This window comes from Cydia pomonella, chromosome 20 (genome assembly GCF_033807575.1).
Source record: "Cydia pomonella isolate Wapato2018A chromosome 20, ilCydPomo1, whole genome shotgun sequence".
Taxonomy (NCBI): domain Eukaryota; kingdom Metazoa; phylum Arthropoda; class Insecta; order Lepidoptera; family Tortricidae; genus Cydia; species Cydia pomonella.
In genome coordinates this window covers 13,067,919-13,093,824 of record NC_084722.1, presented here as the reverse complement: position 1 = coordinate 13,093,824, position 25,906 = coordinate 13,067,919, and the positions used below count along the sequence as shown (strand labels likewise).

General features: G+C 38.6%; 3 protein-coding genes across 12 annotated transcripts in view; 1 reads left to right on the top strand and 2 right to left on the bottom strand.

Moving 5' to 3' along the window:
• The first annotated feature begins 497 nt into the window (after window positions 1–497).
• Window positions 498–6,852, top strand: LOC133528759 (farnesol dehydrogenase-like). 6 transcript variants are annotated; one of them, XM_061866216.1, is made up of 7 exons: window positions 498–960; window positions 2,005–2,155; window positions 3,530–3,698; window positions 4,175–4,316; window positions 5,204–5,333; window positions 5,790–5,933; window positions 6,747–6,852. In XM_061866216.1, the coding sequence occupies exons 2-7, from the start codon at window positions 2,018–2,020 to the stop codon at window positions 6,789–6,791; spliced, it is 768 nt and encodes a 255-aa protein (XP_061722200.1). In that variant the 5' UTR covers window positions 498–960; window positions 2,005–2,017; the 3' UTR covers window positions 6,792–6,852. The 6 variants fall into 6 exon arrangements, with proteins under 6 accessions (XP_061722200.1, XP_061722198.1, XP_061722195.1 ...); XM_061866214.1 differs by having other exon boundaries at window positions 499–954; XM_061866211.1 differs by having other exon boundaries at window positions 499–1,022.
• Window positions 6,853–11,279: 4,427 nt separating this feature from the next.
• Window positions 11,280–19,944, bottom strand: LOC133528758 (uncharacterized). The gene is made up of 8 exons (XM_061866210.1): window positions 19,504–19,944; window positions 17,598–17,757; window positions 15,221–15,460; window positions 13,870–14,418; window positions 13,543–13,608; window positions 12,593–12,736; window positions 12,384–12,443; window positions 11,280–11,591 (listed from the first exon to the last, which is right to left on the bottom strand). The coding sequence occupies exons 2-8, from the start codon at window positions 17,739–17,741 to the stop codon at window positions 11,451–11,453; spliced, it is 1,344 nt and encodes a 447-aa protein (XP_061722194.1). The 5' UTR covers window positions 17,742–17,757; window positions 19,504–19,944; the 3' UTR covers window positions 11,280–11,450.
• Window positions 19,945–23,483: 3,539 nt separating this feature from the next.
• LOC133529038 (armadillo repeat-containing protein 2) overlaps window positions 23,484–25,906 on the bottom strand; it is a 45,231-nt gene continuing 42,808 nt past the window's right edge. For all 5 annotated transcript variants that reach the window (XM_061866629.1, XM_061866628.1, XM_061866630.1 and 2 more), the window contains one exon: window positions 23,484–25,315. In XM_061866629.1, coding sequence (XP_061722613.1) covers window positions 25,165–25,315 — 151 coding nt within the window. In that variant the 3' untranslated portion in view covers window positions 23,484–25,164. The remainder of the gene's footprint in view (window positions 25,316–25,906) is intronic.

The following is a 25,906-nucleotide window of genomic DNA, read 5'->3' as shown; positions in this document are numbered from 1 at the left end:
TGTGTCCATTTCCTTCCAGTACTTATTGTGCAGTTGTCTGTGATATAGGTCTAGCTGGTTATATATGTAAGATATTGGTAGGGGTATGATGGTCTCGGCTCCACATGCCGGTTTCTGCCGGGTCTGTCTCTGAACCTTTCCTGGCTAGTTCATCCGCTGCATCGTTTGCTCTTGATCCACTATGCCCCTTTATCCATTGAACAGTTACTTTGTTGCCTTCTTTGCTCACTTCAGTGAGGCTTCGATGACTTTCGAGTATAAGGTCTGAAGTAAGTTTGTCGTTGCATAGCGCTTGTAGCACTGATGTAGTGTCCGAGAGTATGATTATATTTTCTTGTTTCACTTGTCGTCTGATTATAGCATTTCAAGCTTCTACTATTCCTACACATTCAGCTTAGAATACCGTGTTGTGTTCACCCAGAGGTTTTGAGATACGTATATTCAGGTCCTCATTAAACATTTAGATAAAAGTATCGTTATTTATGGAATGGGGAGTTAAATATCAGAATGGAAATTTTATAACTATTCCATTTAAAACCAGATTTCAATTGCTTATCGTAAAACGTATTATAGAAAGTAAAATGGCTTAGTGCAGAAATAACGTATAACTTTTTGCACACTTTTTAAAACTACAATGAATCGCTTTCAGAGCATGAGAAATGTAAATATATTTTCAGAATAATCGTGGTTAATCGTTAAAAACCATTTGATGGCCTTATCTTCCGTCGCATGTTTCGTACTGCAATATCTTTTGCTCACTTCTAATTTCCTGGCTTTACGACTCTTGATGAATAATGGGGGATCTTATGACAGGGTGTCTATGTTTAAGATGAATGCCGAACAAAATTTAGATGCATAAGTAGTTTCTCTAACGTTTACTCATATCGGAGAAAAACATGCTCAGACTGTGAACTCACTTCTTGGAGCATTGTTCCTATCACGCCAATCATTGAAGTTAGTGTGAGTCTTTCTTGGGAGACTGTGGTTAAAATATTTTGAGAAACCATTTTTGATATTTCATAGTGAGTATTGCATCGCCAAAATAGCTTGAACCCTAAATGGGTCACAAAGTTGTAGCTGATTCTGGAGTTATTCTGAGGTGTTATTGCTTTGGATTGGAGTTCAGTAGGCAAACAGGCCGAGTACGAAACAGGTGAAATTCATAAGTATTTGCTATATGAATAAATTTTCTTATCATAAATTTTTTTTGGCGTTTTCTAACTAAACTTAGTTTTGACTAAACTTACTAACTTACTAACTAAACTTAGTTTTGAGATCGTTGGAAACCCATTTGAAAATTTTAAATTACGGTTAACACTCTAACCCTTTACCCCCTAACCCCTAGGAGGGTTAGGGTAGGTAACCCTTTTTTAGAATCTTGATTTATTTTATTTGAATCTTATACGATTCTGTATCTCTGATATCACAAATATCCGTGGCTTTATTCATAATTCTCCACACTGATATCAATTTGATAACTATTCATAATATTTAGCGCTAGTTAAACACTATTATATTTATTAGATACGGCCACCTGCCAGAAAGCACGCAAATATGTATCTGACACAGTTTTATTAGTAGAGCCATAAGAGCGTGTCTTAATATGTCTGCGTGATTCATTTTGCAAAATAATTCGGTGAGTATGTAGACTGTTGGTAAAATAATTAAAAAATATACCTTAATAACGCGAGTTGTCTGTTTCCTAAATAATATTAGGTGTTTTTAGATAGAGTCGATAATCCGTTGGACCCTCAAGATAGTTTTAACGACTTTTTACTACCGTGTTTTGCGGTCAATCTAACATTTGCATTGTTTTTATAAGTACCCTGTTAAGTCGTTCGGACCAAATTAAAAACGAAAAACTATACGTTCCATGATCAAATGCAGTGCCAATGGTCGCGAGCACTAATAAGCGCGCGGTACGACTAAGCACTGCCATTTAAAATATGGAACGTAACTTCTGTATACGAGTAGAATCTTAAAATTAATTGAACTCTCGTTTAGGTAAATTTGTACTATGGAGCGATGGATGGGACAGACGGCGGTAGTGACGGGAGCTGGTTCAGGCATCGGTGCTGCTACTGCTGCAGCTTTGGCCGAGGCGGGTCTGAAGGTCGTCGCTGTAGACATAGCCCCAGAGAATTCTATCACCGATGTGAGTAATTTAATGTTTAGCCAGGTATTGGCTATTGTATTTATAAAATGTTTTTATGAATTTTTCATGTCACTATATGATGTTAATATAAATATTGTGTTCACTTGTAAAAGAGCCCTTAAGGCCTACTTGCAGAATACATTTTTTAATATTGAATTTTGAGTCTTCATTGATGAAAATAAACATTCTTTATTGTACACCATACAGTTAAAAATAGTCAGGAAATTAAAATACAGTTAAAAGCTTGATAATAACAGGCGCTCTCCTCTAGACAACCTTTGTGACCTTAGTAAGGTGGGACAGACCACGGTAGTGGCAAGAGCTGGGTTGGGCATCGGTGATCCTACTGCTCCTTTGGCCTGAAGGTTGTCACGGCCAACATAGAATGCTATCACCGATGTGAGTCTTTATTGATGAACTGGTAGTATGATGGGGTAAACAACCGTAGTGACAGCTGGCTCGGGCATCGGTATTGCTACTGCTGCTGCTTTGGCCTAGGTGGATTTGAGGGTCATCGCTGTCGACATAGCCTCAGATAATGCTATCACAGATGTGAGTGTTCAATGATGAACTGGTAGTGTGGTGGGTTAGACTGTGGTAATGACAGATGGGTCGGGCAGCGGTGCTGCTACGGCTGCTGCTTTGGCCTAGGCAGGTCTGAGAGTCAGCGCTGTCGACATAGCCTCTGAGAATGCTATCACAAATGTGAGTCTTCATTGATGAACTGGTAGTAAGGTGGGACAGACCGCGGTAATGACAGATGGGTCGGGCATCGGTGCTGCTACTGCTGCTGCTTTGACCGAAGCGGGTCTGAGGGTCGTCGCTGTTGACATAGCCCCGGAGAATGCTATCACCGAGTCTTTATTTATTGATCTGGTAATATGATAGAGTAAACTATGGTAGTGACAGTTGGTTTGGTTTGGACATCAATGCTGTAACTGAGGCTGCTTTGGCCGAGGCGTGGCCGTTAATAAAGCCACAGAGAACTTTAGAACCTAAACTACGGTAGTGGGGATGGTCGCCATTGATATGTAACTACCTCAGTAACTACGGTACTGACGGGAAGTGGCTTGGGTGCTCCAATACCTGTCTGGTCATGACTGGCGTAAATTATTCATTACCAAGTCGAGTTAAAATATTATTTATCTTCAATGTTGCCTTGATTTATAAAAGTACATGACACAATTCCTTATTCTGCAAAAGAATAAATAACTATTTTACACATGTAAACAGGACGCTTGCTTAACTAAAGAGCAACCTTTTGACCTTTTGTCGGTGTTTTTGATTGAGACTTGTAAAATTGTAATGTGCTGTGACGATGGTTAGATTTTTTAAAGCGTCTTAATACAACTTTAATAATAATTTCTTTAACAGTACCTGAGTCCACTGTTGAAGCCCGAATTCCTGAAGAATGTGATCCCGAAGCAGGTGGACGTGACGGACCACAAGCGTCTCGAAGAGCTGTTTTGCTGGATTGACAAGTTCGGTGGCGTGAGCGTCCTCGTCAGCTGTGCTGGGGTCATGTTCCCTGGCCAGGTCACCGGTAAGTCCCCAAACAAGAAAAGGATAACTTGGGTTATGTGGGCGTCCGCTAGCTGGCGCGGTTGCACGGAGCGGGTGAGCAGGTTAACGAAAAATAGTATGAGCAACTGGCGCGGACGCGTGCGACAGATTTTACCTACAATGGCACCCGTGTGCGTGCGCCCGCAGGTTACGGACGCCCATCTCAATATTGATACAGTCACTTCCGTTCTATTCTATTCTATTCTTCAAACCCAAACAAAATTAGTTTGCATTGTTTTATTATAGTTCCCATAGCCATCCTTGCCTCCATCATCAGATCAGCTCCATGTCATCATAATATTGCATTATCATCGGATTTACATATATATTTTTAGCTCAATCGAATATCGTAAAGTGGGTCAAATTTAGCTTCCAAGATTTCACACACAAACTAACAGGGCAAGCTAAAATCAAAGCTTGTACAAAAAAGAATGCATCAAATATTTGTTTTTACAGACGTCGGCAAAGACGTCGTGAGCGCGGAGAAACTAAGCCGAACGCTGGACGTGAACACCAAAGGAGTGATCCTATGCTCTAAGTTCGCTGTCGCCTCCATGAAAAAGAGGGGCATTGACGGCCACATCGTCAACATTAACAGGTCATAGTTTTTTTTTTTTTTTTTATACCACGACGGTGGCAAGCAAGCATACGGCCCGCCTGATGGTAAGCAGTCACCGTAGCCTATGGACGCCTGCAACTCCAGAGGTGTTACATGCGCGTTGCCGACCCTTTAAAAATCTGTACACTCCTTTTTTGAAGAACCTCATACTGTAGACCCTCGGGAAAACCTCGGCAGGTAGCTCATTCCACAACCGGAGCGTGCGCGGGAGGAAGTTCCTCTTAAACCGCACAGTGCGTGACCATTTAGGTTCTAGGGTGTGAGGATGAACATCCTGCCGACGGCGGGCGGTGCGGTGATAGAAAGTAGCCGTGGGCATCATGTCAAACAATTCTTCAGAGCACAGCCCATTGTACAAGCGGTAGAACACACATAAGGAGGCAAAGTCTCTCCTTAGACTTAAAGGTTCAATACCGCTTGTGAGTTTGGGATCGTCGACGATTCTTACAGCACGTCTTTGAACTGAGTCGAAGGGCCCAAGCTGGCATCCAGGTGCTCCTGCCCAAAGGTGACAGCAATACTCCATATGGGGTCTCACTTGCGATTTATAAAGTAGCAGTCTTTGCCCTGGAGTAAAGTATCGCTTTGCTTTATTGAGCACACCGAGTATATAAAATAAAATAAAACGTCTGGTATACCTACAAATTTCTCTTTGATCAATTTCGAATACTCCTAAGAAAAACGTTCCATACCTATGTAAAAAAAGAAAAAATCACGTGGGTAATTGTCAATTTTATTTCATCAGCTTACTTACATTGGAATAACGTTAAGCCACAGGACCCACGTGCTTTATTTTTACTGTTGTTGTCAAACGGATCAAAACTCAGTAAGTATCAAATCATTACGAATTACTCCCATATTTTCAGCTTAGCGGGCCACTACGTGCCTTTCAACTCACACATGAACGTGTACTCGGCCTCTAAACATGCTATCACCGCTTTCAATGGCGTCCTAACTCACGAGCTAGCAGACTTCAATAGCAAGATCAAGCTAACGGTATGTTTATTTATTGTATGTAATATTGTCGCCCTAGTACCCATAGTACCTACAAGCTTTGCTTAGTTTGAGGTAGGTTGATCAGTGTGAGATTTTCCCCAAATATTACCTATAGCAGATATTTTACTTTTTATACCTACTTTCTTGGTTTTGTGCGTACAATACTTTTTTACACGAACGTTACGCCCTAAACATTAACATTAGGAGAACAGTCTCATAAGGAAGAACTATTGTTAAAGTGCCCAGCTGACAGCTGTAAATAATAGTTCGAAATCTTTCCGGTGACGCCAGGGTTAGCAGAAGGACATGACATGATCATAACCGTTATTGACGCTTTTTTATCAGAGTCAAAATATTTTTCGCGATGTATTGTGGCGCCAGCTATTTAAGGTTTCTTGTTGGATACTTTTCATGCACATAGATTGTTCTCCTTACTCCATAATTGACATGTTTCAGAGCATCTCACCGGGCAACACGGCGACCGAGCTCGCATGCAAGTCGCTCGAGTATGTTAGTAAGGAGTCTAATGAAGTCGCGCTTCAACCCAGCGATATTGCCGGCGCCGTGCTATACGCGCTTTCCACGCCGCCTAATGTTAATGTGGGTATAATATTCGAGTGTAGTGTGCACATTAAGAGGCAAGACCAGAGTGGAGAGAGTAGTTAGTACTCGACTATTTCCGCCGTGGTTTTTGATGATTTTTAGTGTTCCGTACCTCAAAAGGGAAAAAACGGAACCCTTATAGGATCACTCGTGCGTCTGTTCGTCTGTCCGTTTGTCGCAGCCTATTTGCTCCGAAACTACTTGAGAGAGAAAGTTAAGAAACAAAGTTTTGCAAACTATATCAAATGAAAATGAAATGTGTTATATATCAAATGAAAGAGCTCATTGTGGACAGTTCTTGCGAAGGCCGAAGGCCGAGCTGCAAGAGGTTAGTGTTCAAACACAAAACAACAGAACAAGTGTCTGAATGTGAAGGCCGAAGGCCGAGCCCCGCATAGGGCCGAAGGCCCGTAGAGTCCGACATGTGCATGCTTCCTACAAATTCCACAAGTATTTTGAACAATAAGGCCGAGCTCCGCGTAGGGCCGAAGGCTCGAAGCGTCCGGAAGTGGAACAGATAAACGCGAGGCCGAAAGGCCGAGTTGCGGGAGCTTAGTGCTTAAACACAGAATAATACTTAGTACAATTATTTAAATGCAAAGGCCGAAGGCCGAGCTCTTGTATATGTAGGGCCGATGGTACGATTTTACCAACTACTACTGCTGATTCCTAGTGCTAAGAGTAATTTCTTTAATAATGGGATCTCTCACAATCCTGTTCTCAAGAAATAACAATTTCCAGCATGACAGAGTTCAGGTTATATTGTTTTTTTTTTTTTTTTGTTGATATTTATTATTGTGTCCCTTACAGATCAACGAATTAACCATCACCTCAGTGGGGGAGAAGCGACTATAAGGAGACACTATTACCCGGCACGTTTATATCATAATAAAGCGAACATGGCTAGTGAACTCTATTAAGTATACCTAATAATTTTCTATGTGTATTTGTGTCACCATTACAGATTTGAGATGGCAAAAGGATTTATAGTGTAAGATATTGCTTGGGCTCCTCCCTTCCGACGTGTCGGAAGCCGGTGTTGCTGAAGGGTGACAGTAACTACCAAAAGTAAGTGGTTAATAAAACAATGTATCTGGCATGTTTTATGAGATCCACATGGATGATTTTTATACAATAATGAGCCAACCATACAGGAACAATTTGACAAAGGCCGCGCAACTGACGACCAGCTGTGACACTGCAATGGCGGAAGGATTCAATGTGTGCGTGTCACGAATGTATACCTAGGCAGATTGAGTACATTTTCTCTAGTTTGGTACGAACACCTTTCTAGCTCGGGGATAAGGTTTTTATTATTTTAATTTAGTATGGCAAAAAAAGTGAGAGCGCCCTCCACTTTAGGTACAACTTCATGGATTAATATCGTATTTTACGAAAGATAATGTGTTAATTGATTAACTTATGTATAAAAATTTATCCTGCCTCTTTTTTTCTTTCGATCGGTATAATTTTTGCAACATTCGACCACGCATGCCGGCGTAGTTAATTTTTTCTTCGAACAATTAATGCACTGACGTTTCAATTCGACTGACGGCAGATTGGTGGATGAGGCTATAGAGATAACTGTCAATGTGAGTGTGTCACGCGTAAATACTAGAAAATTGGTGGATGATGGAATCCTATTTGTGTTTTAGCGAAACTACGTCCTTAGTATTCTAGGTCCATGGAGCCAACAAGTATCGTCCCAGATGTGTCGCATGTGAGGCAACGACAACAGTTTCTTAGCGGCAATAGGAGACAGAATGGATAACACTTTTAACCTTTTTGAGGCCAATGACGGATATATTCACGCCTTAGGTCCAACGAAGACGGATTATCCGTCACAGTTCAATTTCAGTTTTGACACTTCGGTGACGTGGCGTCCGAGTGCAAGCTTTTGTTTGACTCGGCGTCGAAAAGGTTAAACGACATTGGGTGTCATTAGTTCATTACCTACATGCTCCAAAAGTAGGTATGTACCAAATTTATAAATAAGTTATTGGGATTAGGATAAACAACACAGATAAGTAGGTATTACTGTAACAACTAAGGATTGTATTTTGTCTGAAATAAATATATATTGAGTTGAATTGAATTGAAAAGACACAACAAAATAACATGTACTAAACATATATTAAGCGAATATGGCACTTATGACTATTGAGTTATGGCGTTGGAAGAGCTGGATGAGCCGAGGGCGATAACGCTGGTGCCGAACTGCAGGATGGCGCGGAGAATGTCCATCTTCAGAGTCCAGATGGGGGAGGAACCGCTGTTGGAAGACTGCTGCTGCTGCGGCTGCTGTCTCTGTGGAGTGAAATTTATTTGAAGGTTAGGAAGAGAAGGATAATGTAGTTCATTTCCACTATCGCATAAGGCAATTTATGGCCCGATACGTATTTGAATATATCTACGCTTCTCACTGCATCCACCGTGTAATTTTTCTGTTTGGCTCTAAGGTTGACTGGTAGAGAATGCCATGAAGAGAAGATAAGGACGGAAACATCCGATAGGGACCGTGCGCGTTGGAGGGTCTGCCATCTTGTGGCCTGAATCGGAACCATAAGCATGTACATTTACACGTCACGTGTTTTCTTGTGCACAGTAGGTTCTGCCATCTTGTGGGCTACATCGGAACAAGAAACATCACATTTACGCCTCGTGCCAAAAATCTGGCGGCTTCTGTGCTGCCTCCTACAGTTCATGCACGCTCCCTATACAATTTTCAAGCGTCGATTGAGAAACTTTTTGCTGGAGAACCCATTATATTAAATAAGTGAATTTTGACATAACTGTATAATTTATTTATGCATATTTGACATTGTTTTTGTTTCTTATTGATTTTATTTTATTTTTATTTTACTATTCGCTATGTGCACGACTATCACGCAATCTAGCGTCCGCAAATCTAGGAGAAAACGTCAATTCACTACATCTTATAAAACTACTCCAAAACTAAAAACTACTAAACGGATTTTCATACGACTTTCATCTATTAATAGAGTAATTCTTGAGGAAGGCTTAGGTATATAATTTGTTAAGGTTTTGTGTAAATTGGTTGAAATATTACGATGTTGTCGGAAAAAATCACGCTGGCTAGGAACTTAAATCGAAAACGCTGCCTAATCCGTTTGAGCTATAGCAACACAATGTATGGTGGGGTTATCTCTCATTCAAAATGTTGTCTGCAAAAGTCTGCGATGTTCTAGAAGTTAAGAATGGGTATAGTAAGTTATCCTTAAAACGTTAAATGTCTACGTTTTAAGGATAACTTACTATACCCATTCTTAACTTCTAGAAAAAAGTCACGTAATATGTGGCATTTGCAAAGCTATTTACACGGATACATTATTAATAATTATCAAATTAAGTACGTTAATTATATTAAGCATTTCATACAGATTACAATGTTCCCTTACACCATACAATTTAAATGAATATTTCAGGAGAAATCGTAAATTAAAGTTTCATTTCGAGCCATAAAACTTGTACGAAATGTTAAAAACGCTATCCGCAGTTAGTTCTAATTTTTACCACCTTATGCGCTGGGATCGCTTTACTTACGCCCACCATGCACTTCGCACGGTCCCAATTGCTTTTCTATAAATTCTGGCATGGCGATCCTTTCCAGGTGAAAATTTCCATTTAATAATTGTTGCTATCTGGATTATGATGTTATTTTTAGTCATTATTAGAATTTATTTTTGATGATCACAATATAGATTCATATTTAAATTGAAATGAATGTAATTTGTAATGCAATCGTATGTTGTGTAATAAATAAATCTGAATCTGAATCAAGATGAATAAAGTCTAAGAAAAAAACGTGATTTGAAATATCAAGAAAAACCTACTGGAATAGATGGCGATATACCTTTGGCCATTAAACTAGTAGATGGCGACACTGTTTTATATTTAAAAGAAAGAAAGAACATGGGTCAAATACCCATATGTCATTCTAAGAATTTTAGTCCTGAGTTGAAAGATGGCAGTTTGTCTAACGATATCGGCCTGTCAATTATTCCCGATTGCAGCTTTTGCGAATAAATGACAGGCCGGTATCGTCCGGCGAACCGGTAATCAGTGGGCCCCTTAAGCAAACTTTGCACTGATTTGAATAGAACAAAGTGTCTTTGTAAACATAATATTTTCATATAAATTTGACATAAACGATGACATTTCCACACTTCTTCATTGCAACCGACTCTATCGAGCTTGTGAATAACGAAATCTGTTGCAATGGTGTTTGAGGGGGATTCTCCATATTACCAAATGAAACGATGATGATATACGCAGTGTTTTATTTGCATTTAGATTATTGTTATTAATATTAACTATCACATGGAATACAATTATTATAAAAAAGAACAATTACAGTCTTATATTCTTATCACTTTCATCAGTATCATCACTTTTGTAGGCCTCCATTAACATTGGATTGTATTATTGAGTCCTGGTGCTAAAGCAGAGACGCTTTCTATACAGATTTTCGTACATTGACTCGCCCGTTGCTATCTCTATTGCACGCGCATAATTATACACCGCGTTTTTATTGAATTCCGTTAACTCCGGGGTATGGGTAAGTACGTTTAAGGAAACTAAATGGCATAGTCAATTGAAAAATAATAATAAAGAAAAGTATTTTTATAAAAAGTAATCAAATGTTGCATATAGCGTTGTTGTAACATGGGCATTACATTTAATTCAACAAAACAATTAACACGTGTAATAGAGATAGCAACAGGCGGGTCAATGTAAGAAGATCTATATGAAAAGCGTCTCTGCTTTATGACATCAATTTTGAGACCTGTTTTTTTGACAAGTAGATTCATCAGAATTGAAATGAGTGGGCATATATTTGAGTGAGTGAGGTAGCTATAGCTAAGCGGTACGTAGCCACGCAGGTTGCGCTCCCATTTGGTTTTTTAGGGCGTCCGCTAGCTGGCGCGGTTGCACGGAGCAGGTGAGCGGGTTAAGGAAAAATTGTATGAGCAAAGCTAACTGACGCGGACGCGTGCGACGGATTTTACCTAATATAAGTAATGGCACCCGCGTGTGTGCGCCCGCTTTGTGAACCCATGCCCGCTAGCAGACGCCCTTAGCATTCCTATTCCTCTTTACCTCTCTCTCTCTCTCTCTAGCAGGTTCTGTGTACCTAAAATTTATGTGTATCGGAATAAACTGTTATTCTTCTTCTAATTCTGTGCGTTCCCACAAACCAGGTTTGTCGACCAACAACTCCCGAAGTGCAAAAAATGACAATTTAGTTTTCATTTCTTCTGTAAACAAAATCGCTTGTTAACCCTACTCTTTCTGACAATTTGTATTGTGTCTTGTGTCTTTTTCAGAATGCTAAGTTTTGGAATGCTACTATTTTATAAGCCAAGCCATGGAATATCATCAGACAACAAAATGCTTCGCCAACGTTCGTAAACTACACTGTTGGAACCAGGATACTCCTACAATCATAGTCTAACTTTTCGAAGAAAATGAACCAACACCGACGAAACCAGATCACCATTTGGAGCTTCCAGCCGAGCTGGTTTTGGACATGTCTCCTGAGAGCCCCATGAGCAGGCTAGCTATGAACCCGGCGGAGTCCTTTGGGCCTTGCTGCTCACCGCTCTCGTCTGAGGCTCCCTCGGGAGCCTCGCCCTGAAACATCTTACAGTTTAAACGCAAAAGTAAAAGTGAGATAGTAATATGCATAGGTATTAGCATCTCACTCTAGCGGATATCTGTCTCCCGTTCCTTGTAGAATCGCTAGCAAAGGACAGTGAGTGTGTGAGTTAGGCCTCGGCAGAGATTTAGGCCTCAGTAAAGATTTAAGCCTCGACAAGGAAAACTCAAGGAAAATTACTTTTTTTACTAGGTACTTCATAAGGCTTGCTTTCGCCCTAAAGTCTCTGGTCTTTAAGGCCAAGACTTACTCACAACACTGACGTCAGTACTAGGTTTTTATAAATATTAACCAAATAATTTATTGTACAGTGAGCTGCGAAAATGCGTGGAGAAATTATGAATGAATTCATTGATTAATTCGCCATGCACTTTTACGGCTGATGGTACATAAGCTAGTCGGATATTAAATTGGTTTTACTCAAGATCTGCCGGCCTAGCCAAGGTGACAATCGCTATCGCTTCGACAACGAAACGCTTTGTGTCTCTCCATCACTCTTCCATATTAGTGCGACAGTGACAGTTGCGTTTCGTTTCGATCGCTACGGAGCGTAAGCGATTTGCACGTTAGCTACGCGGCCAGGGTGCGTAGACAAGATGTCAATCGTTCACGCTCCGTAGCGTAGCGTAGTTATATCTCTCTATAACTCTTCCATGTTAGTGCGACCAGTCCAGTCAAGTGGCATGTAATATGTGCACATCTTTGGTAATCTTCCACTAATAAAATATTGCAAAACTGATCAATTAGGTTATTCCTAATTGGCTTACCGCACTAGTTCCGCTAATTAGTTTAGATAAGAATTTTCCAAAGAATGCTCCGTTATTTTTCTGTAACAATAAATTTTAACAAATTAACTGATATGAAAAAAAACATGATTAAATGAAGCAATATGCTTAAATCCTTATACGAATTGTTGCAGGGTCTATGGAGCCCTTCATGACCGATTTTACATAATTACGAAAAGTATAATACATACTGCGCCACCTCCAGTGATAGTCTCCAGAGACGTCAAAAGATACTGCGCTATTATGGTGCCCGGGTTCTCTTCGCCCTCTGACAACAGACCCACGAACAGTCCTATCCCGGACGCTATGAGACTGTTCAGATCTATACCGTCACCCTGAAAGCATGTGTCATTACTAGCAAAGATATATTTATTATAGAAGTTATGTAATGTAAATTATAAATGATATTCGTGCACCTGAGTTTGACCGGTGATCTAAATGGCGCTATCTATACGGCGACATTTGTTTTGTGAATTGTCAATAGTCAACTTTTGGCAGCCAAATTTACCGCATGATCTTCATCTATTAACTAAATACTATTGTTTGTTGTTTTACATTAGCTGTCAAATTCGAAGCACGATATTTTCTTAGACTACCTCTTTCACTATCAGTTAGGAAAGCTGAGGAAATTCACCCATTTCTTACGTTTATCACTATTTTTGTACAAAGTATGTCTAAGCTAATTTTGCATCGATTATGCAGGGCCAATGTATGGGAGCGCCATACTTGACGTGAAAACTTGGCGCCGTAGTCGGGCTCTAGTCATTTCTGGTAAATGGGTACTCATGTTGGGTATTCACACGGCATGGATACATGACATTGTAATGTAATTTGCTGTCAGAAGCCTAAGAAAAGAAATGAGAAAATATTTTCAACTTTTCCTGCTCATCTTAGCGTTTTCCCGATTGCATTTAAAACCCAGAGACCGCTGTGACTATTATTTTACTATTACTTTACTTTTAACTATTTAATCATTATTGCAAGTATTGGCAATCTAGCTGTTTTTGATTCTACACTGCTTACTGTTGAGTTTTTTTATAGCACTCGTGCTAGCCTCAAGAATCATCAATCACGGGCTACTTATAATTTTTAAATGTTCGCGTGTCCAATAGATAAAAAAACCTAGTTAGACATTACTTACACTGAGATTCACCACAATACCACTGATCGTTGCCAGTAAAGAACCCAGATCTGACTCGCCGTTATCCTGAAAGCAAAAAATTATAACAAAATATCAGTTTGGAAGTCCAACTGTGCATAATAACATTAATAAATGCAGGTAGATTATATAAGTACAATAAGAAAACCATGCTGAAAGTAACAACACTGAACAAGAATCATTAATATCATTATTAATTATTTGCAGCAGACACTACACCCGTACAAAGTTACAGGTATATTCTAGATCAAGACTAAAGGGTTCAGCCTTAACGCGTAACCAGAATTTAAAAAGAAATATTTTACTTACACCGCTCAACCCAGCCAGTATTCCCAAGATACCGCCGCCTTGTCCGTCCCCGCCTCCAGGCGGCTCATCGTCATCATAATCAGAATCGTTATCGCCATTGCTATCATCTCCATTCCCATTCGACGCCGGCTTAGAATCCTCGTCTTGCTGAGACGCATTATTGTCCCCATTATCGTCACCGTCATCGTCTTCTAAACTTTCTCCAGCATCGTTTTCGTCAGATTCGTTGCTTTCATCAGAATCATGTTCGTCTGATTTTTCCTGACTTTTTTTAGGTTCATCTGACTCTTTAGTTTCTGATACATTGCTATCGCTGTTTGAATCATTATCTGACTCTTTCGTTTCTGATACATTACTGTCGCTGGTTGAACCATTCTCATCGCTTTCTTGCCTTTGGAAAGGAGGTGGTCTCAAGTCGAACGTTTCGTCAATGTCGATTTCATTATCAAAAATTCCTTGTCTTCGTATTAGCTTGTTTTGAGGTAGGAGCAGTGGTTGTGGGTAACGTCTTATAAACTCTCGAAGCATACTGCGAAGTATTCTCTGAAACTGTAGAGATTTTTTTGCAGAATATAGTCTGGTATATGGGTGTTATAATAAGCGAATTCCATAGTGTGAAAGCAAAGTGCAAAAATAACTTACCTTGTATATAAGATTAGAAACGTGCAAATAATAAATTGTGCAGCACACGTGAAAAAAGACGTTTTAGATATTTTAAAAATATATTAGTAAGGCAAATATTTTAAAATTCTAACAAGTTAAACGCGTAATTAAACGAAATCCTTTAACATAGTGTAACACAATTAGTGGTGTTTTTTTTAGGGGTAAAATCATTATGGTACTCTAGTGAGGTAAAAAATTCGCTTAAAGTATTTTTTCTACTTTTTTATTACACCTAAGAAAATAGGAATTAATATCCTCTAGCCATCCACACATTAAAACGAATGCAAATTTAATATGACAAAAAAGGTTCAAAATAGAATGGAACGGGATCAATTTTTAGGCCTAAAGGGCACGTCCAACATGCTAAAACTTATCTCGTCTTTGAAGATTTTTTTTAAATTATTGTACCTATTCTGTGACCGAATGCACATTAATCTTTTATGTGCTTTCATTATGCTATAGCAGGTCCACGGAGCGGAGCGCGGACGCGTAAGTACGATGGACTTTACCCGTAATGGTACCCGCGGGCGTACACCCGTTCCGTGCACCCGCGCAAGATGGCGGAGGGCCTTAACACAATACATTACTCGTAATATTCAAGTACCATCACACTGTTAATTTGACAATTCTTAAACCTTATTGAAAACACATAAAATCGACAGATGGTCAATTTAGTGTTAGTACTCACGTTAGCACCTCCAGATGACGGGAACAGCCCATTCACCAAGTTCAACAAACTGATGATGTTGCTCCCACCACCTCCTGTCGATGAGGTCTGCATCTCGGGGAAATCATCATCGTCGTCATCAAAGGATTCTGCTGCTTGGAACTCTTTCCGTTTGTCTTCGTAGGTGTTGGAGACGGGTGGGAGGGTGACTGCCGGATTGATGGGCGCTACTGAAGCCTCATCTACTGAGGTATCTGTGCTCTGGAAAGAAAATGGTTGGATTAAGGTATAGGTAGACTTCAAATGAATTGACAGATGATATGCGTATACAGATTATTACAGATACAAAATAAATATGGAATCTCTTGTACTGATGAAGAGTTTTAGGTTGATCTAATACAAACAAAGCTGAAAAAACTTGGTAATTATAAGTATCCAAGGTAACTAATTGAACGGTAGGAACTATTGTTTTTTTTAATCTGTGGCGTTTATTACTCGTAATTTAAAAAAAAAGTAATAATAAAACGATTTATCTTTGACTTTATGAATGAATTAAAAAAATGTACATAGTTAAGGACCTGTAATTAGTCTGAAGTTAATTGATTCCATTGTGTTGCGATAATTAAGCCATTTTTCTTTAAGTTACATGCATGAAACTGTAAGCGAATGCTATAGACTTATACCGGGTGTTTCCTGTAACAGGAGCAATAAATTAAACTGTATAGTATCTGTAAGGCTGTATTTCTCAAACTCACCAACATTTGTTCAGCAACTTTCAAAAATAACTTATGTTTTACTTTTTATTAGGTACACATTGAAGTTAATTCTAAGACGCAATGTTGCGAATTATGTTACGTTTAAAGCGTGACAAGCAACGTCAAACACACTGATGTCGGCGTACATTGAAAATAATATTAAATTTGTATGAAAAAGATAAAATCTAAGTTGTTAATCAAAAGTTATATCGTTATAGGAGTACAATATATGGTTTAATTATTTGCTCGTGTTACAGGAAACACCCGGTATGTGTATGAATTAAGTACAATAAATACAATGTACAGCACAATATACATAGTTAATTTTCGTAACACAATTAAATCAATTAAATTCAAACTAATCACGGCTTTTTAACTACGCTTCATTAAGTACACATTTTTTGCAATTCGGGTGAATTGCAAAAAATGTGTATTATTGACTAGTTATGTAAACAAGCTTGTAATTAATTACTAATTGGTAATTAATAAAATGATATTTGACACCTGCAATTAATTTGAAAGTAAACCGGAATGATTACTAAAACATGTATGTTGGCCCCATGAAACACCTTCTGATGTTAGAATCTGAACTAATAGGCTATGAAAAAAATAGTAAGTAGGCCAAATAATGATATTAAGTTAACAGTTTGTTTCATCATTAGTCAATATATTAACAATCATAAGACTAACATTATACATATAAACAAGTCCTTAAGTCCCGGAGGAAAGAACTTTGGTGTGGTAATAGTACCTACCTATTATTTACATGCATGTAGATATTATAGATCGTGTCATTCACGACGACGCGTAGCTTGGCTCGTATTACAATGCTATTAAAGGTTAGATTTGACAAATCTGCGCGTCATCGTGTATGACACGAACTATATGCTACACCACTCTACCTATCACTGTATCTTCTACCCAGGAACGCGTACCTAATACGTCCCCAAATACAAGCCAGTCCACCCTTCTCTATTGTTGACTATTTAACATAAGTATAGCTCTATAGGTATCCACCAGTTCATCTTAAAATCTTTTTAGATCTCATCAGTTTTTTATTACCTTTGGCACCACTACAGGAACGCAAAATGCGTTCCTCAGCAGACAATGCGAACACCTGTCTACATCTACTCACCATCAAGTCACTCCGCGAGTTCTCCCCAGAATCCAACTTACAGTAATTGTATCGTCTATTAAGTATTGAAACGTCTACACGAACACGAAAAACGTTTCCCAGAAAACTCGGCGCAAACACACAAGCCACTGCTGATATTTATTATTCTAAATATACTTACAATCAAATCGCAATCTCATTATAATCATATTCATTGTCATTGATCATTTCCTAAATCTTGGCATGTACATACAAAGAAACGCAAAAAGAGTTCCCCAGAAAACTAAGCGCAGAAACACAAACCATTGCTTACCTAAACACTTATTGTTCTAAATATACTCACAATCAAAATCAAATCACTACGCGAGGTCTTATAATGGTATTTTTTCCCAAGACTTGGCACGTACACAGGAACGCAAAAAGAGTTCTCCAGAAGACTCAGCGCAAACACACAAGCCACTACTGTTACTTATAATATTGATAACATCACAGGATAACATATTATAAGTACTATTCTACATCTACTCACCATCAAATCACTCCGCGAAAATTCATCTGAATCCAGCTCATTGTCATTGTATCCTCTCCTATGTCTTGGCACGTCCACAGGAACAGATAAAGCGTTCCCCAAAAGACTCAGCGCGAACACACAAGCAAGTTGACCTCTCGCCATTGCTAACACTGCACAACTGACGACAACACACTCATTAATTTAATAAGATTAGCTTGCATTTGAAACTGGAATCTAGTAAGAATCTTCCATGCAATTACGAGACGGGTATTTTAAATTGTGTTACAACAGCGCGTTAGTGAAAGGCCTAGAATATTATTATTTGAGTCATCCCAGTTAAAAGTAGGTATTGAAAATAAGGCTATAGGTAATGAACTAATTACCAACAAACTATTCCATTCTCTTAATTATTTGCCATTGTTCCCTTTCTGCTTTGCTTTCTTTGCTCAGATTAGACGAATCTTTTTCATATTTTTAAGGCAAAATAGAGCTTTTTAGCGGCAATACATCCAGCCGCCCCAAATTTCTTTGTTCCATTGAAATGAGTTAAAAAATATTCTAAAAATAAATAATCGATCAAGAAATTCACAATAAACTAGTCAATCTTACGCCCAAAAATGTAAGAGAGTATGCTACATTCTAGAAAGATAGATACATAGTAAATTAAGCCCGTTTGGTAAACTACATTGTATTATGTATTACATAATTCGTTATTAATATTGAGGTGCATGAAGAATTTCTGTAGTGTAGTGGCGTCCTTGTCACTCTCTAAGCGAATGAGCAAGTAAATGAAAATATTTTTATATTTTTGACGACCAATCTGGCCTAGTGAGTATGACCCTGCCTATGAAGCCGATGGTCCTGGATTCAAATCTTGGCAACGGCATTTATTCGTGTGATGAGCATGGATATTTGTTCCTGAGTCATGGGTAAATCAATGTATTTAAGTATTTATAAATATTTATATAATAAATATCTGTCGTTGTCTAAGTACAGTCAAGTGTAAAAATATGGGTGTACACATCTTACTCAAAAATATGTCCCATAGCATCTTATTCCAGTGTAATAAGAGCGTAGTAACATATTCATGAGACGATTCTCTCGATACATATTTTTGCAGCTGACTGTACTCTCAACCCAAGCCTTATTGAGCTTACTGTGGGACTTAGTCAATTTGTGTAATAATGTCCTATAATATATATATTTTTTATATATATAGTGAATGAAAGGGTGACATAAAGTCAAGTACTTCATTTGAATCTTTTATTCGCGAACTACTCATGTCTACTACTCGTACAGTCAGCGTCAAATACTTTGTAGCAACCAATGTAGCCAAATAGTCCGGTACACCATATATTTAGTATGGTGTACCGAACTATTTGGCCACTTTGACTGCTACAAAGTATTTGACGCTGACTGTACAGGCACGAGAGCGCAGGATTATTGTCCAAAGATTGAAATCGAATATACTAGACTATATCTACTTTGACGACCGGTTTGGCCTAGTGGGTAGTGACCCTGCCTACGAAGCTGATGGTCCCGGGTTCAAATCCTGGTAAGGGCATTTATTCGTGTGATGAGCATGGATATTTGTTCCTGAGTCATGTGTGTTTTCTATGTATTTAAGTATTTATAAATATTTATATATTATATTATATCGTTGTCTAAGTACCCTCAACACAAGCCTTATTGAGCTTACTGTGGGACTTAGTCAATTTGTGTAATAATGTCCTATATTATATATATTTTTTATATATATAGTGAATGAAAGAGTGACATCAAGTCAAGTACTTCATTTGAATCTTTTATTCGCGAACTACTCATGTCTACTACTCGTACAGGCACGAGAGCGCAGGATTATTGTCCAAAGATTGAAATCGAATATACTAGACTATATCTATGTTTTTTTTATGTATAAACTAACCTGTGTGACTAGATGCGGTGCTGGCGGACCGTCCGCGGTGATTGGTCCAGGCGACGGTGGATGGAATATCTTATAATGATTCTTAGTTCCTGCGGCGGCTACAGGGTGCTCTTCGGGTGACAAGCGACATTTCGAAGTTTAAAAATAATTGCCTGTGATCCTTTTTAAACTCAATATTAAACTATAAGTACTCGTACCTACACATAGTTAATATAGTTACGCATGTGTTACTTACATGCCATTGGATGTGGATTATTTTAGAAGGATACAAGTACTTCGACAGGGTTAGGCAACGTGTAATACCAGGAAGAAATACGAATAAGTACCTTGTTTTTTAAACGTTTTCTGCTATTTCGTTTTTGTTGAGAAAAAACGTCGTAAACTGGCAAAATGTATTTCTTTTTTAGACATTCAATGAAAACTATAGTGAACACGATTAGTTAAGCCGTTTTTGAGTTATAACTCAAAAACGGCTGTGCTATAGCACAGTCTTCCCTTCTTAGTAAAAAGACGTAGGTACAAAATCGTTGGGAAAGTACTCCCTTTTGCTTGTTTCGTATGTACATGACGAACAGGTATCTACGGAACCCTAGACTGAGCTTGGCCCAACATGCTCTATTGACTGTTTTTTTTTTTCTTTCTTTAACAAATTAGTACAGTCAGCGAAAGTATTGGCTTGGCGCCCTTAAATATATGTACAGTCTGCGTCAAATACTTTGTAGCAGTCAAAGTGGCCAAATAGTTCGGTACACCATACTAAATATATGGTGTACCGAACTATTTGGCTACTTTGGTTGCTACGAAGTATCTGACGCTGACTGTACAGAGGGATGCTAAGCATTAGCTTCAGCCCGCGAAATATTTAGCTGAATATTTCAAAATTTTAGGGTTCCGTACCCAAAGGGTAAACCGTCCGTCCGTCCGTCTGTCACCAGGCTGTATCTCATGAACCGTGATAGTTAGACATTTGAAATCTTCACAGATGATAAGTATATTTCTGTTGCCGCTATAACAACAAATATTAAAAATATATATATTTATGGGGGCGTTTGTTGTATGGGAATACAACAAACGTGTTTTTTTGCCGTTTTTTGCATAATGGTACGGAACCCTTCGTGCGCGAGTCCGACTCACACTTGGCCGGTTTTTAGTACTTTGGCAAATTACTATGGTGTTATGTATCTACTATCGTAAAAATTGCTTCCTGACCCATTGTGAAACCTTTTTACATATTTACTACTTCATTGGCATAATATTCTTAAGTAACATTTTTACATTTTATATTATAAACTGAAAACTTTATTGACTCGTTTAAAGACAAATTATAAATATAATTGCTATATAACCGTTACATATTTGCCGTGACTTATTTTTTTTATACTACGTCGGTGGCCAACAAGCATACGGCCCGCCTGATGGTAAGCAGGCTCCGTAGCCTATGTACGCCTGCAACTCCAGAGGAGTTACATGCGCGTTGCCAACCCTAACATGCTAACACTCCGCACCCTCGTTGAGCTCTGGCAACCTTACTCACGAGCAGGAACACAACACAATGAGTAGGGTATAGTGTTATTTGGCTGCGGTTTTCTGTAAGCTGGTAATATCAAAAAAAGGACACTAAAATTATTTACCGTTCTAATGCTAAAAAAACGAAGTATAGTAAACATCAGCCTGTAGAGGGGGCGTGATGGCTGGAAGGCCTGAGTTGCGGCACTCGAGTTGCCAAACCAACGCGTCGCCGTTCCGCAAATTATCGCGCTTCCTCGCGGTCACTTCCCGAGGTATGGTGCGTTTCCACAGACACCGAGACGGACCGTTATAACCGGAGGTCGGACAGGTTAGCGCAAAAATAAATACGATAACATAACAAGATGCACAGATTTGGACAATTTTGAGTTGTGGCTATGATTGAAATATTGTAATATAGTTTTTGTACTCGTCGACTGCAATGGTTGAATTAAGATTTCGTAAAGCAAACTATAAAATTAATCAAATTAAACATATATCAACATAGGTATACAAAAAAATATCTATAAAGTTTTACTTTTAAAATACTGACATATTTTAAAAGTAAGACTCATAGGTATCTAATCTATTAATACACAATGTACAAATAAAATACTGTACATAATACGAATTTAATATAACTTGTTTTATTTCGCTGCTATATTATAATTTGTTTTACGATGTTTTGGCGATGACCTGTCCCATCTCTGCGGCTCGGTCGCATTTATATAACTTGTCACTATGTCTGTCACTGGCTGTCACGTTCTAACAAGTACGTAATGTACGTAAGTGCGAAAGTGACAAGTGAGAAAATTCGACCGTGCTACAGCCGCTGGTCATCATAACACAATTTTATTGTCGACAAAATATGATTTTTTATTATTTTGTGGCGAGCGTTCTGACTGAACGTCTCCACGAAGCTTTACATGTGAGTACCTACAGTCGCAATCAGATATATCGAAGCGGCCAAGGTGTTCACAAATAATGAACAAAGCCTCTATACCTATTAAGATATTTTTTTTAATTTTGAGGCAAATTCTGGTGCAAAATATGCACATTTTACAGTATGTTTTATTTTTATTTTATTTTATTTTATATGTTCAGATATTATTGTGCACCTTGGCAGCTCAGATGGCGAGTGTGCACTTAATGTTACGGCAAATGTTCGTCTACCACCATCCGATATGTCATATTGTGTCGTCGGATTGTGTAGTGGAGACACGCCCCCACGTGAATGCGACAACCGAGGCGGTATCGGTATTATTTACATGGTGTACCCGCTCGTTATGGCCCGCACTTATACTTACTACTATATATTATTAAGAAACGTAAGCGGGATTTTAAATTAAATACTTAATGTCAACGTTTAAAAGACCATTGTCGATTTAGCATTGTTGAGATTTAAAATTGTCGCATACATACTGTAAATTAGTTACTGAATTGATCACTAGATGTCGCTTTTTAAAATTCAAAATAGATAACGATGTGTTTTCCTAAAACAATAGAGTCGAACAGTTTCCATGGTCAAGTCAGTAACCAAACGCGAAGCGAAGCGAAGTACAGCGAAGTGAAGTAGTAGTAAAGTAACCTTAAAGTGCAGTGTATAAGTGCGGATTTACAACAGCTAAGTGCGATCAAACATAAACACTATAATATAATTTAGATGTATTGTTTTTATTAGGTTATTAAAAAGTTGTTTCGACCGATTACAGTAATGGTACCTTACTATCGGTACGGACGATTCGAAACTAATGCTTTACCCATGGAACGTCACAGAGACATTTTTGTTAAGCTCATAGAGAATGATAATTTTGACACGCAGTCAGGGTGGTTAGCCAACATCCCAATCGTTAACGCTCCGTAGCGTAGCGTAGTCTCTCTCTAGCACTCTTCTATAATAGTGCGTTTGGCATGTTAGCTACGCCTGCCCGCGCCAACATGCGAATCGTTACCGCCCCGTAGTTCGCTACTGTCACCGTCGCACTAATATGGAAGAGTGATAGAGAGAGATCGCTACGCTGCACTACTGAGTATGGAAGGTAGAGGCAAGGAACAGAAACTCCTTAGGCAGAATTGTAGCAAAAGTGTCATGCTGTCGGCTTTAAATAATAGTTCCAAATCTCTCCAGAGTAGCGCTAGAGTAGCTAAGAAGCTAAGCGTTATTGACGGAGTGAAGTGCGCTGTCTATGATTTGATTTTTTTCTCAAGTATTCTAGGTACTCGTATTGTAGCGCCACCTATTTATGGTTTTTTGTCGGACACTTTTTTGTACATGGAGATTTTGTTCCTTGCCTCTACCTTCCATACTACTGAGCGTTAACGATTGTCATGTTGACTACGCGGGCTGATCCGCTACTTTTATTTCTCACACTAGCACCATATTCGAAAACCGCATCATTGCGATAACCGTCAAGGCAATTAATTAATAACACCGACTCCATGTCACTGATTATTTACGAAATTGAAACACTATCTGTTCCAATAACTTTATTTACAAATTCAGTACCTATTTCATAATTATTTATAAGTATAATAAAACAATCGGACGGATTTCCATTTGGTACATGTAAATAATTACGAATCAATAGTTTATATTTACAAAGATTTTAGTATTGATAAAGATTATCTAGTAGATACTTTTGGCGCGTAGCCTGCTTATCTCTTGTCACTATGCCTGTCACGTTCTAACAATTATATAAGTGCGAAAGTGACAGGCACAGTGGCAAGTAATAAAAATTCAACCGTGCTACAGCCACTACATTTGATGCATACTGTACATGTATTTAAATAATTTAAGTAACCAGTTTGCTACTGACACTATTAGACAATTCTAGTAAGCGGAAATTTAACGATATGAATAATTAATTAAGATTACGAAGAAATAATTACAGCAAGTACTTTAGTGATTAAAAAATACGGATACAAAGACTGAGATTGGTAAAATATACGGATAATATTTTACACGAATGATAAGGAAAATATCGCAAATATCAGAACACTACAACTTGTTATATAGGTACTAATTTTCTTTCATCAAATTCTTCTGGCCCTAAAGCGAGGCGTAAACTAGGAACTTGCATGTAATCAAAGTTACATTGCCGACTACTTAAGTAAACTGCATTCAAAAGTCTCATCATATGGAAGGTAGAGTTAAGGAACGCAATCTCCATAGGCAGAACTTGGTCAGCTATAAATAATAGTTCCAAATCTCTCCAGAGTAGCGCTAGAGAAGCTAAAAACCTAGGCGTTATTGACGGAGTGAAGTGCGCTGTCTATGATTTGATTTTTTTTCCAAGTATTCTAGGTATTGTAGCGCCTATTTAAGGTTTTTTGATGACACTTTTTGGTATATGGTGATTCCATTCCACCTTCCGTATCTCATCAGATACCGCAATGTAATGAAAATTGCATGCAAGCTCTTGCTAGTCTAAACCTTGCTTAATAGTATACAAGTTTTGCTATTTTGATTTACATTTAAAAAATTTAAAGCTATATACCTAGCCATAGCCACGTTCTATAATTCCTAGATACTCGTAGATTGTCGTATACATATATAAATAATGGCTATTTGTATACAGAAAAAGTGCTAAAACAATTACAGTCTTTAGATCTTTAAAGTCCCACTAATACACACATCTCGATTATTTTTGACCAGGCCTGCGAAACAATTTTTTAAACGGACGATGACAGCACCTTTTTGGCCGCCATTTTCAATTTGAAATCATATTCATTTCACCTTTTGACATCCCAACCACTTAGATAGTTAGCAGTCCACACCTTTGCGTGTCTTCAGAAACTTTGCCTCACACAATCGTCAATCGCTCAAAATCGTCAGTTGTCAATCGCTCTCGCAGACTGCCAAGATACAGGCTCAGCCTAGTTTGGAGTCTGATGGATATATCTCTCACATGTATACAAGCCTTATGATAATAAATTATTTGTATTTGTACACTACTAAACTGTGAGATGAACGTCGCCTGCGGATTTCCGGACCGTTATGACCTGCAAAGCTACAAAAATAGAGCGTACTCTCATCTTAAAGACAATGCACTCTCCCTCTGGTGTTGCGGGTGTCCAAGGGCGACCATTGCTAACCATCAGGCGATATAAGGCTCCTCTTTATAATAAAAAATGCCATCTTCGTTATCGGGTTTACTAGTCGGTGCCAACAGAAGCATCAGACCGCGGCGGTTTGAGTTTCTCCAGCAATGGGAGAGCGACGCCCACGAGCTCCTCCCAGGCCGCCAGCCTGCGGCACGGTCCGCACTCGCACCCGTCTTCTACCAGCATGTCTCCTTCCTCAAACCTGCAAGTGGGTTTAACCGGTATATTCATGACTAACCTTAAAAAGACACTTCTCGGAAAATAGTTTGCAGACAGAGAATACGATGCGATTTTGATAAACTTATTGGATCGAACTCTGATACTTAGTTGTGCAAGAACAGAAGCTTATGAAGGAACCTGGTCTACAACAGAATGTCATGAGTTCACGATCCTCTGCATTGAGTGAATGACTGAAGAAGAAGTTGTGCAAGTTCTAGGTCTTCACTTCACCCAAAAATGCATGGTACCTTCTATAAGTATAGTGCTTGTGAGATGTATAATGGTGCTTGTATTATATAAACTTTATACGGCAGAATATCGTAAAGTTTTATGACAAATTTCAGTAAGTTTGAAGACCCTTGATAGGATAGGGACCCTACGTTTATAGGATAACATTTAAATCTCTCGTCTAATCTAAAAATGTAGGGTCTCCCTATAGGGCAACAACAAAGTTGAACCAATTTACATACAGCGTCGAATTAATTTAATAGATATACAAATTCAGATCCTCCCCCGAAAGCGCATGGTCGCGATCCTCCTCCGAGTAGCCCTCGAGATGCAATTCGTGTTCGAC